Below are 14,399 nucleotides of genomic sequence, written 5' to 3' on the forward strand. Positions count from 1 at the left end.
TAGTTCAGTGGCATTTCATACCAACGCTTCGACCGAGTTTTTTTTCAGAATTGAATGCTCTACAGAAATGTCCAATGCGGCCATGCCGTAACTCGAACCGGCGAGGTAGTTTAGGCCTCTAAACTTCCGTGAAATCACTTAAGACAAAATGGTCAAAAGAGGTGGAAGATGATCGGCAGGACAAGACAGGACATAGAAAGTTGTTACGGGAAATAAACTAGAAGGTATAGACATTGTTCAAGGGGACTGATCCGCTCCAACAAGAGGATCTAAAGAGCATGTTTGTGACGTGTTTATTCATAATTTTTATTTTTATGAAAGTAAGTTGGAAATGGCATGTAAAAATTTGATATTTCGACCTACTAGTCTTTATCAAAATATATATGGTACACTCCTTAAAAAATATTTATTGGTTATTTTGGAGTTACAGTACACTTCTAATCAACTTGAATCATTTGAAAAAAACTTTTGATCAACATTTTTTTGGTAATTTAACATCAACAATTTACATTCCTTTATGAACACACTATAAGAGATATGTATATTTTGTTATAATAGAGAGAATGAATAATTATTAATACTGTAGTTTCGAAAACGTTCCTATTAAATCATTAAACAATACTAAACAAAAAATCAATAAACAATTCAGTCTTCATTCATGTATAGAACGAAAATATCACAGAATATAATGTAAAAATTATTTTAAATAAAAACGAAATTGTGAAAACCCTTGCTTATCCGTAATAACCGATTGATAATTGACTTGTGGAGAAAGTGTTATCCATTTTGGAACAATTAGACTATAATATTTATGATTAATACTTAGAGTACGTTTCATTTCTAAGCCATGATCTTTCATTTGTGGAAACCGAAAGTATATACCAAAAAAAGGTTTACCGCTCAACAAGTGAATTGAAAAAAATTTTTCTTTTCGAAATCGATAGGTAAGTGAAAAAATGTCGATTGCTTGATAGAAATCCGTAGTGAAATCGTTTTTCCGTACCTAGGCACTGAAGTAACCGAACTATCATCCACTACAGTCAACTAGCTTACAACCTTTTAACATTACGAACACCTCAAACCGTTCTATTACCATTAATATAAATAATTGAAAAAAAAATAAGATTTGCATGCCGATTTTTGAAAAATAATCATATTATTCAACTGAGTAACTAAACACGGTCATAAACACAAACATAACCTCGGCAACTAATCTCCAACCTCGTGACATAACTTTAGTACCTTGATACATAAATATATATTTTGTAGTCGGTAGGTTGAAGCATTTGATACCATTAATAAATAAATAAATGGGATTAAAAAATAAGTGGACAAAGGTGTCATGTAACATTTTAAAACTTTCACATGTCATTTCATCAAGGCCTAGTGCTGCCAAATGGCCACAGTAAACAAATAATTTTACAACACTAATTTCAGAAAGCGTAGAAAAATATTGGATAGATGGCAGCCTATATATCTGCTTGAATGTGTATAACGTCTTCTCTATTCATGGCAAGTTGCAGATAGTGGTCGAACAACTGTTTATCAGCAGGGTAACAGAATTCCTCGTGGCCGTGTCGATAAAAATGGACATACGGTTCGAGTAAGTACAAATTCTCTTTTCACCAGAAACAAATATTGAAACTTTTGTAACGTGGTATTTAAGTAAACACAAATAAATGTTTCTATAAGAAAATGTGTGAAAGAACAAAAGTTACGGATGCAGTTGAAAAAGCTGCAACATTAGTAAATATTGACAGATTCTCCAGATTACGCTTATACCAGCATGGAGACATTGTGTCCAATTTTGAACACAGAAAATTTTTATAAGCGCATGGCGTTAACCAAATCATTAATAATAGTACAAAAGAGGCAAGAACATAGACAACATACGTTCTAGAACCAATTATAATCTATGTACTCGCAAACTCGCTGGTAATTTAACGCATTAACCGTGATAATAGAGAAGTTTCTATAACTACAAGGCTAGACTTAACTTATTAGATTCTCAAGTCCAAATTCGTCCAAGCTGATCGTAATATATAAGGTGTTCCATTATAAAAAAAAATCAACTTTGATTTGGTGTGACTTCATGAAATAACCTTTATATTATAAAATGCTGATTGCTAAAATTTGTAACAAAATATGACGTGATAAGATAGTAAAAATTTGGAAAAAAAATCAAACACTTTCATCCACATAATCCTCAAAAAAAAAATATTCATCGTTTATGAAATCTCACGCCAAAATCGTTTTGCAATGGGTATATACAGTTAGGATTGTATACTATAACAGACGGTTGAAAAATTAACATACTTTGTTGTATATAATCTGGAGTTACCACAAACTGCTTGTTAGCATCAGCATTCGAAGTCACCACACGTTGCTGTTGGGGAACTTGAGATTGGGACTGTAATTGCACTTGCGAGGAAGGTTGTTGCGGCAATACTTGTTGATGTTGTAGTTGGGGCTCCACATTCGATTTGAGTAGTGTAGATTGTGATTGTTCGCCATTCACTAAAATTTGACGAACGTTGGTGGGAGTTTCTATAGACTGAAATAAATATGAAATATTTTAGTAACAGAATTGAGTTTGACGTGTAAACGTTTTCATTAAACAAATTAAACAGTTTATGAACCAATTTACGTCGAATGCATAACAGTTTAAATCATTTCCAGATATTAGAGTTGATTAAATATGTTTTATTTTGGACAATAGAGCAAATTTAAATACAATAAGTAAAATTACATATATTCCTCAAGAAAACTACCAATGATGACCTTTTCCCAAAGAATTATTTTTTCATCGCCTACTTAATACTTTGATAAATAAGTTCCCAATTTCTCCTTAGATATATTAATTATCTTGTCTTGATAAGACATTGAACTGGAAGCAGCATCTGCAAGCAGTTCCTCCGATCGTATCTTATCGGAAGAACATGGAACTTAAGCCCCAAAATTATAATTTGGATGTATAAATCCGTTGGGCGACTTATGATAAGCTATGCAGCTAATAAAATCCGAAATGAAGAATCGTGTAAAAGAACAAAAGTTACGGATGCAGTTGAAAGAGCCACAAGTTTAAAACGGAACTAGGCTGGTCATGTCACAGAAATGTCGGATAATATATAGACGAAGATAATACTAGAATGGTGTCCCAAGGATGAAGCATATAGAAACAGGAAACAGCAAACGCGACGGATGAAAGGTTTGGTAAGGATATCTTTCAACAGGTTCCAAGATACCCAAGACCGCGCAAAATGATCTAGGATAAGAGAAGTTTATGGAACCTAAACCTCAACATTATGATCTGGATGTATAAATCCGTTGGGCGACCTAAGATAAGCTATCCAGCTTTCATATGGTGGCCAAGAACAAAAACAAAAATTGGAGAAACAACTCTAGATAAGATGGAAAAGGCGACTTGCTTTGCAATAGCTGGAGTAGCAAAGTCATGTCCCATGGTTATACTACTAGTCATATTAGACTTGCCCCCTTTAAAAACCTTCACACAGAGTGAAAAAATAAAATGGGCAATGAAACATACAAGGAAGAGAACAGGAAGCCCGGCGACCTGTCTGAGCATCTACGCATTCTACAAAAATGTAAGGTGGCAATTAATACGATCACTGATACAATATCTTCCAAATTATGCTTTATCAAAAACTATGAAGTCACAATTACAAGTCGACAGTAATGTACAAATGCAAAAATTACGTTCCCACAAGGTTCAATAGTTTGGAAATGGTAGGGGCAGGAATATGTGGTCGAGAACAAAGCTTCCTATCTCAATGAACTCAAAATAATCGATTTCCCAGACGAAATATTCGTAAATGCAAGCTCATTGCGCACGATGCAACCGCAACGCCAAGATATTTATGTGTCAGACAGCAGAACAGCCCTCCAAGCACTTGATTCTCATAAAATTAAATCCAAGTTGGTATGAGAATGCACACAGTCGCTGAACTCACTAGGAGCAAACAATAAACTCACTCAAATGCGGGTATCCGACCAGATGAAGTACACGGTAAAAGAGAAGCTAATAACTTGACAAAGAAAGGTGGAACAGCTTCTTTCATAAGACCACAACCTTTCATAGATTTCCAAAAAAGCCGTCAAGTCTGATAATAAAAAAGTGGGAAAACAAGAAGAAATCAGAAACATGAAATAAGTCCCCAAGTTTGGAGCAATCGAAAAGATTGTTGTCTTAATCTACCAAGCCGTTTCCTTAAACAAAGATGAGTTAAGGAGAGTTGGAGGCTGTCCATCGACAAAGACTACGGTATTCGCATTCACATTTCTCCCAGACAACAGGTACTTTAACAAGTAATTGCTACCTAACTAGTAAACAGTAATTCAAAGTATTAGATAGGCGATCGATTTACATCCCTAACGCTCCAGCTCATCTAATCTAAGTCCTAAGCATGGAAGAAAGAACTAGCCAAAAAAATATATCTGTCAAAGAGTATTTCAGCATACACAAATTCTTTATAAATGAGTACTTTATGGCGAAATAAAAACAAAATGAATTGATGATTCATAGCGCTGTTTTAAGCTGTTAAGACAAAATAAAGAGGATTTTTTCGTCGATATGACACCATAGATGAGACCTGGAGACACCACTAGGAAATGAGGTAAAAGTGAGAAGAGGGAGAAGAAAGAAGGTAATTAGATCGATAATTTAGAAAACTATATTTCAATGAGACAATGCACCAGGTCAAAAGACAATGAATTACTTCAGTGCCCACCATATTCTCCTGATATGATCCTCAGCAACTACTGTCTGTTTTCATAGACAAAAAAGGACTAAGGAAAAAAATATGAATCAAAATAGGTAGTAATAAGTAATCGCTGATGTAGGTTATTTTGAGACCAGGTATTATATAGAAAGATTGGGAGAGCGTTGGACTGATTGTCACAATGTCTTGATGATATAAAGAAATTTAATAGAAAACTTTGCGTTTACTAGAGCAAAGACTTATGAATCGATAACTTAATTCTAATGCCTTTCTATCTTTTCAAGTGTTGAAATTGAGTAATTGCGTGGGTTTCTTTTTTCACAGTTGTTTCCATTCCTATCAGGTGTTTTTGTTTTATTTCCTGCCATTTCATTTATCGTTTTCCCCTGCAATATTTGTTTACTCTGTCCATCTCCTCTTCGGTCTTTCTTTCTCCCATCCTCATGACGCGGCCAAACCATTTTAGTTGTCTTTCATCGATTTTGTTTAAAATTGTTTTTAAAATCAAATTTTTTCTCATAACGATATTCCTTATTACGTAGCTTGTTCTATTCCCTATTTTTCTTAGAAATTTCATTTATCTCTACTCTGTACTTCTCTTTTTTGTTTCTGTGTACATATAATCGAAAGTTCGGAATATATTAGAGTTAGTACACTTTGGTGTTTAATTTTGCCACAATCCCAATACGAAAACGTTATAACGTCCTGCGACGTTGTCAGATGTCCATTGGTGGTGTCTTCACCAATGCAGATATATTCTGTTTTTGTAATATTGATTTGAAGACCCAATTTTTCGTACTCTTCTTCAAGTTTTCTCACAATGTGATCAAGATCCTCTTTCTCGTTCAACCTCTATGCCAATTGCTCTGCATTTTCTTTTTCAATGAAAAAGGGCTTTTGCCGCATATATCTTAAAAAGTATCTGAATCAAAAATGAAAATTTATAATTTTGGTATTTCAAGGTCAATGTTTGAACACAAAATATTTTATCATTATCTTATATTCTCTTCTGAATATTCATAATGAGTTAGCTGGTATACAAAATATGTCATTTTGAAGATAACATTTCTTGTCCACAGTGTATAAATCTTATTTTACTTTTCAAGGGATTTCAGTAGATTATTAGAATTCTCTTATCCAAGACGAATCAGCAGAACCCCATGTTTTGTGATATACATTTTTCTAATGAAATTACAAGTATTCTTTTTTCTAATGGAACTGTTTCAAAACAATGATTTTCTGGGTTTGGTCATTTATCATTACGGGGGTTGTTATTCATATTTTTGGCCTTGATTCTGTTTCTGTCACTATTTCCTCAACCACATTTAATTGCGATTTTTGTTATTAGTGCAATTATTCATCTTAATGCACTGTGAAATACTATTATAATTAATTCAAACGTGAACCATGTTCACTCCGGGATAAACTACGCAGCAACCGTTTAAAAACTGTCGTTGTAGCTGAAAATGTCGATGATGTTCTAGAACGGATTAAGTGGATCGTCATGTGACATGCCCTAAACGTGTGGCATTGATATAACTAGCATGAACATGACTCTACATAATCATTTGACCGAAAAAAGAAAGGATGCTCCTGTCACCTGGTCCATTGGAATTTTTTTCAAGATCAATGGCTGTACATGAAATATGCACATTTGGTATGATGAATCTACGCATATGACCCCAAACAAAGTAGCTATTAACTGTGTGGGTCTTTTGAAGATGAGCTAAATCCAAGTTGTTTGTCGAAGAGGCACTTCGAAGTAACCATACCAAAGTTATTAGAAAACTTCAATGACAATGTAATCTCTCAAACTGCTGTTCAAACAATCGAATTTTTAACAAGTCAGAAGGTCGAGATTATGGAACATAAAGCCATAAAGCCCCGAATTGGTATCCAACACAACAAAAACAATAAACACGGTTAAAGATTTTCGTCGGTCAAAGAAGACCTATTTTTGTTATTCTTATTTGTCATACTTCTCGTTTCTAGCAACTACTTCTATTTTCTCCAGAATGTTTCCTTCATTTGACCAATTCATTGTCTGCCCCCTTTTTCCACTGTTAACCTACCTCCATTACTTTCCTGGTCAATATTTAATGAATCATACTCAACATATGTTACAGCACATCCACCATAACGTCCTGAATTGGCACTCAATGATTTATTTGTTTCTGCACAACAAAAACAGACTGCGTGGTGAAATAGTTTCATCGCCAGAATAAGTTATTTATGTGTTATTCTCCTTGTCTATTTTTGTCATTGTTTTTCGACCGAGGCAACTACTTCTATCTTCTCCAGAATGTTTCCTTCATTTTCTGCTATTTCCTCCATTTGACTAATTCATTGTCTGCTCGCTTTTTCTTGGTCAATATTTGATGACTCATTCTCAACTATGTCCATACCAATTCAACTGTTTTTGCTTAATCATTTCCCCTATGTTACCGTTTTTGATTCTATATTCTTCTTATATGTTTCATTTAAATTCCTTAAATTTGAGCTTCATGCTTTTTCTGAATTAACCAATTGTCAGTTGAATATGACTAAATACCCCCAGATACACATATGCCGTTTCTCTCTCCGAAACGGTTTCCTCTTAATTTTTTTCTTTACTCTTTTAGTCATTTTTGTTTCTTTTCTCGTTCATTTTCATATCTTCTGACTTATTTATATTCCCATTTCCATTGTATCAACCTCTGTATTTCAATATATTTATTAATTTCTGTATTGTTTTATCAACTGTAGATAAGACAAAATTTGTATTTTGTTTTCCTTTTTATTTAATTTTCTCGCAATTATCACATCGCCAAAATAAATGCTTACTAGACCAGAGACTTATTGATCGATGTGTTATTTTTTGAAAAAATTTTTTACTGAAGCGTTTAGACTATTCACTACAATTAAAAATACAATTTGAATTTGAAAAAAGAAAAACAGAAAATTTCCTTCCTTTTCCTTCCAAATAATTTGAATTGAGTATTTAACATTTTCAACAAGATCTCATTATTAAAAATAAAGAATTTATGAAAAAAAAAGATCATCAAGGATTTATTTGCATGATTATTTGTATCAAATTCAGATCTTCTGGAATTACATTAAAAGAAGATATCAATAGAATAGGCAAAAATAATAACTAGAGAATAAATCGGCAAGTACTAAACACTATACAATAACATACTACTAATAAAAATGTATATAAGTAAAAATTGGACAGTGAGTAAAAGGGATAAACACAATTTAGATGGAAGATGAAGAAGTATGTGTAGCGGAAAAGAATCAGATAAATATAAAAATAAAAAGATTAGACAAACAAGAACCAATAATAAGAAAAATTAAAAAAAAACTGTTAAATTGGTAGCGGCGAATTTTTCCTTTTAATGTTTTGCTATTTTTGTCCAAAATCTTCTGTTGTCAATTTTTGGGTTGGATTTATTTCTTCTCCAAATTCTCTCTATTTTGATTTTTGAACACTCTCTTTTGACGTGTTTCTTTTTATGTGATATCTTCTTGTATCTTTAGTTAGTATGTGATTCTCATATACTATTTTCTTTTCCTTGTCTTACCTCATTATTGTTCCAAACTGTTCTTCTGTTCTTTTTATGTCCCATACTCTACTTAGTCATCAAACATGATCTCTTGAGGAAAATTTCCCTTCTTGTCAATCTTCTCATATAGTTGACGGTTCTGTTTTTGTGTGATGTCGATCTTACAAAAGAGCAAGAATGTTCTTAATCGAATGAACCAACCAGAGATATCAAGATGTACAAAAGAACGTAAATTGCTAAATCTATACTGATAAATATCGACTACTCCAATTGATTCTTCAGGGAGAGGTAGCTGGATAAAAAAGAATCTTCTGACTGGTTAATTTATTTAAATAATTATGGTGTAACATTTATTTGTTCAGATCCGCAATAATCAAAATAAAACTGGGAATATATGTACCGCACAACGCTAGGGAGTTTTAATGAAATTAATAATTGAATAATTTTCGATAAACTGATTTACTAAGTTAAAAAGTTTTTAGCAAATGACATGCGATGAAGCCAAAGAAACAGAGAAGGTAGAAGCAAACAAAATGGTAAAGTTAACACATTTATTAAATTGGTTTCACAATGTGAGAAAGTGAAAAGCCAATATCGTTAAAATTAGTACAATAAATACTGAACATAAAATGTAAATAAAGCAAATTCGAGTACATGTTAAAATATTAAATTCTTCCGGTGGATGCTTACTGACTTTATTAATATAAATGCATTTTCATTTATTTTGTAGCCTTTCTCATGGAATTGTTTTTGATTATATGTTAATATTTTTCGAGAACTAAGAGTTCGTGTATTCAAAAAATGTGTCAACAGACTAAAAATTACAAAAAAAATACTAGAAAGTCTCCTAGCTCCATATGTGATTTCGTATTTACAGTACCTGTCGTGAAACAAGGAATTTGAACAATGCATTTAGATCAAGTTTTGATTCATGTTGAAAAACATTTCAAAGAAGCTCAAAAAGTATTAAAATTTGTTTATGGTGATAGGTTAATAAGTTCGAAGATTCTTTACAAGTGATATGTGGGTCGGTTAAGAAATAAAAAATTGACAAACGTACAATCCAAAAACTGGATAGGGATACTGGAAAGTTTACAACTTTCTCAAATTGTTAACCAGCCAGAAGGTAGAGTTTAAGGACCATTCACCCTACAGTTCCAATTAAGTACCCAATGATTTTCTTTGTTCTTAAGGACGCAAAAAATTGACAAACGTATTAGTCCAAAAACTCGATAGGGTACTGGAAAGTTTACAACAACTTTCTCAAATTGTTAACCAGCCAGAAGGTAGAGTTTAAGGGCCTTTCACCCTACAGCTCCAATTAAGTACCCAAGGATTACTTTTTGTTCTCGCTCATTAAAAACCAACTGCATGGTTAATGACTTTCGACATTAGAAGAGAGTTTTTGTTCCCATAATTCTATCTTATCCTTATGACTTATGTCTTCTTGGTCTGCCATTTTGATTTTTCTACCATTTTTTTAAATTAATGTTCTGTCATTTCCCTTAATCGCCTCTTTGAGTTTGAAAACTGGTTACAAGTCTTTTGGGCGAGTTGAAATAGGAAAAAATCACTTAAAAATGAGGATCTTTAACCTCTAAATAGGTGATCCAACAGCTTGCTTCTTTTTCATGATGAGAATGCACCGAGTAGGAAGTTGATTCGCAACATTTTGGCTGTACTGTACTGTCTATCAACTTCCACCTTACTAGATTTAGCACAACGTTACTTGTGGCTTTTTTTAGCTAGATGGAAATGATGAAAATATGAGTAAACTTGTTTGTTCAAATAGGCGAAACGTAACTTGTGGCTTTTTTCGAAAATATTAAGAGCTAAATGGAGAACGTTTGGATACCATTCATGTCAAAAAAATTTAAACCAGAAAGAAGTCTACTAGAAATGGATTTCCTGTTGGGATTTGTGCTAGACAAGAACTTTAAAGCTGCATTTTTCACTACACCCTCTTTTTTTATTTCTTCAAACAATCACTGAAGTTTTCAAGATTACGACGAAAAATATTTCATTCTTAGGTTAAAGTATCAATTTTTTCCACGAATATAGAAGAGTAAAGATCCACAAGAAGGAATTTATCCAAATATTAAGATTATTAATGTATACAAGAAAATGCAACATCCACATACACATTAAAAAAATTATTTATTAAAGAATGGTTTTCAGCTGTAACTAGTCAATTAGTTTAAAAAACAAATAAAATGTAATTAGTAGTACAAACCGAACTATTAACAAAAATAAATAAAATATGTTACAAATTCATTAAATATTCATAGTCTCTAACATTTATGCAAGAGTATATTCTCTAACGTAATGTAAGTAATAAAAGTTAATTAAGTATGAGGCATGTTTTTTTATTAAGGTAAACACCGTTATAAAATCCCACAACTACGCCATTGCGTTGTGTATTTAAGATGCCCCCGAAATCGAGAGTCTTGACTGGTTTGGTATGAACGCGCATATGATGCGCTATAGACGTTCATGAATGTCAAAAATAGTTTAACTTATTGAGAAACTGTAACAACGCACATAATGATCCTCTTGTACGCGCTCTTGACGTCGAAATTAACCAACTTTCTAATTTTTACGCGCTGAACGTCAAAAACATTAGCTCACTTTTCTAGTGTAGTTAGGTTAAGTTAAAAATTGACTCCTCTGAGTGAAAGGTTGATAGAATTCGAACGTGCTCATGAGTGTTTATATAACAAACAGTCGGCTGGATATAAGAAAAATAAAATTTGGTAGAATATAGGGAATCATTTTCCCATTTGACAGCTGCCATGGCAAAACTGGTGATTAAATTCGTGATCCAATCCACAAACAGGTTTTCTTATTGAATTTTTTGTTAAATCTCTGCTCAATAAGTTCAAAATTTGATCATATAAACCCCGATTCATTCATCTATGTTCAAAAAATTCGTCTGGATCTATTTCTTTAATTTTAAAATATGTTGTAGTAAAGTAACTGTTCAAATTGAGGGATCTCACCCACCAACACCGTGTCAAATGACTCTTTGTCAAAATTGTTGATCAATGTTCAAATTTCTTTATATACATGGACTTTTAAGGTTATGTTTACGAGCATCATGTTCGCGTTCATTCTGTGTAGCTTTTAAAAGCGATCATTTTGACATATGTGCAGTGTACTTAGAAAACCGCATGACGAATGATTCGAAAGTAGGTTGGAACACACCAATATGTGTCCTTTCATTATTAACGATTTAGTCGAAAAAACTAACAAAAAAACCCAAAAAAAACCATAGATTATGATTAAATCATAAAGCGTCTAAGACTGACAGTTTATAAAAAGGCGACATACGACTTAACCTTCTAACGCCAAGGTTGAAAAAAAATTGTCATGTATGGTGTATTTTGAGATAGAAAGGGGATCGATTTTTACCTCGCGGGGAATAAATTTGATTAAGTATTATGAGGGTATACGGACGGATCAATCAAAAACAGCAGACGGAACTGGAATAGGAGTGTACGGGCCAAGCACCAAACACTCTAAGGGCCTGGGCAACGCATTAAGCATTTATCTATGCAATTGAAAAATGTGTCCAGTTCAATATATAGAAGAATTATGGGAAACAGGAGATCAATATCTACAATGGATTCCGGGACACAACGGAGCTAAGAGAAATAAAAGTTCGCTAAAGCGGGGACAGACCAGCTCTTCTTGAGACCTGAACCCTTATGAGGTATCAGCTACAGAACAATGGAAAAAACACTTGAAAAGAAGGTAGATAGGAGCAAAACCAAATATTGGGACAACCTACAAGGGCGGAGACAGGAAAAGACTCTTCTGGAAAACTAACAGGAGTTTTATCGGAGCACCATCACCTCAACAAACACCTGAAGACGCCATAGGACGAAACCTCTATCCACATTCTTTCGAAGTGTGAAACATTAAGTAGCTCTAGTGCACTACATCTGGGAGCGCTTGAAATAGAAGACTAAGATATTTGCATCCCACATTCTAGACTTTTTAAAAGCAGTGGAAGGAATGGATCAGCTGTAAACACAGGGTTCGTAGCAACAAAGGGGGATACAATAGATCCTTTGGGTCGCAGTGAATACGATTCCCCAAATCTATATATACATATACAAGTATTATGAGACTTTGAGAAAATTCTATTGTGGTTTACAAGCGTGTCATGGTGAGTAAAGATGCAACCTTTGGTAATGTTTGTCTCCATGCAGCTAATCAAACTCAAGTTATAATCAGATTGGGAAATAACTTGATTATACTTCCTACAGTCTCGATCTAACGCCCAGTGAATACCAAATGTTCCTCAATTGATTTGACATCTACTTAAGAAACATGCTTTGTGTATCTAAGCGTTTCTTTTGAAGAAGCCCTACACTTAGTTGGTTTTATAGTGTTGTTTATAATATGAAATGATTCAATTTTATAGATTTTGAGTTATACAGGGGCCTAGCACGATTGCACGTTTATATCAAACCCTGTTTGTAACAGCTGTAGAAACAGGAGCCAAGGAGTAAAGCCGAGGCAAAGTATTAGCAAAGTGAAAGTTTCAATATTTCTGTAGTTAGTTTATTATTATCGTTTTAGTAAAGACATAATTATGAGCAGCTAACTTAAGTTTAATAAATCTTGAATTATTTATTTACTTTTATCGAAACGCAAATGTTGCTGTTATTATTTCGCATGAAGAATAAATGTGCAGAAGTTTATCTTTAAGAAAATTGAGGTACCGCAATAATTTACAATCTGTACAAATTTATGTTATCAGAGGAAGAATATGAAGACCTTAAAATGTCTTTAAGAAAGGGTACCAATGGAGTGTGGAATTGGTTTTAATGTCCTAAATTAGATTATTAGAGAAGAAACCTTCAACTTCCAGAGGATCAGTACGTTTATTTGAAGAATAAATAGTTCGCAGAATCATTAATTTCTATACCGTAATTATTCATAAAAGGAGACTAAGAAAAAGAATTTCAAGAAAGATATGATATCAAATCAAATCGATATCATTTTCTTAAAAATAAAATTGGAAAAGTCTTTTTCAGTTCAAATTACATATAAAACCCATTTCTGAAACAGTTTATTCAAAAAATTCATTTTGGAAGTCGTTTTTCACTAAAATTCAAATTGTATTAGTCATATTTTTACGAAATATTAATTGCACAAGTTTTATTTTCCAAAATGAAATTGGAAAAGCTAATTTTGTCAAATTAAATATGTAAAACCAATTTTTCCAAATGAAAATAGGAAAGACCATGATTTTCTTCAAAATAAAATTGGAAAGCTATTTTTTAACTAAATAAGCAATATCATCCATAAATGTCGCAAAGTATGATTGTTCAAATTTTCTCAGGAAAATATATTTTTTCGAAACATTAAATTTGGAAAAGCCTCGTTCTGTCAAAATTATCAATTATCCAATAAGAAAAAGCTATTTTTTATAAAACTCAATTTGGAAGCCGTTTTTCACTCATTTCACACTTCATTCAAATTGTAATAGTTATTTTTTACCAAATATTCATTGCACAAGCTTTTTATCCAAATTGAAATTGGAAAGCTAATGTTGTCCAAATTAAAAACATTTTTACCAAATTGAATCATACTTTCGTTCCACAAAAAATTGTAAAAAAATGTTTTGTTCGAATTAGAAATGAAGCCCACTACTGCTACAAAACTTTTTTGTGAAAAAATTAAATCTATTCATTCAAAAAACATTTTTTTTGTAAATTGATTTGGCCAAAACATAATTTCTCAGCTTCTATATAGAGAGATATTTATTTAGAAATTTATTACTCAAATTTAAATTTAATAACTTATTTTTTGACAAAATTTTATCTAGAAAAGTTATTTTTTCCAAATTGAATCAGACAAATAATTTTTTTGGCATTCTAAATTAAGATAGGGATTCATATTTATTTCCAAAGTAGAAATGCCATTTTTGGTACAAATTAAAAGTGGAAGAGTCAGTTTTGTCCAAATTTAATTAGGAAAAGCGATAATTGTTTAAAGGAAATCAGAAAATGATAAAATTAAATCAAGAAAATAACTTTTTTGTCCAAATTGAATTAAGTCGTTTTTGTCCACATTTAATTAGCCAGTTTTGACAGAATTTCGA

At 32.4% G+C, this 14,399-nt stretch overlaps 1 protein-coding gene across 4 annotated transcripts in view; it reads right to left on the minus strand.

The window, feature by feature from the left end:
- Nucleotides 1-14,399, minus strand: part of LOC130448018 (nucleosome-remodeling factor subunit NURF301) — a 67,231-nt gene that overhangs the window by 18,550 nt on the left and 34,282 nt on the right. For all 4 annotated transcript variants that reach the window (XM_056785166.1, XM_056785163.1, XM_056785164.1 and 1 more), the window contains one exon: nucleotides 2,317-2,554. In XM_056785166.1, the coding sequence (XP_056641144.1) occupies nucleotides 2,317-2,554 (238 nt within the window). The remainder of the gene's footprint in view (nucleotides 1-2,316; nucleotides 2,555-14,399) is intronic.

This window comes from Diorhabda sublineata, chromosome 8, assembly GCF_026230105.1.
Source record: "Diorhabda sublineata isolate icDioSubl1.1 chromosome 8, icDioSubl1.1, whole genome shotgun sequence".
NCBI lineage: Eukaryota > Metazoa > Arthropoda > Insecta > Coleoptera > Chrysomelidae > Diorhabda > Diorhabda sublineata.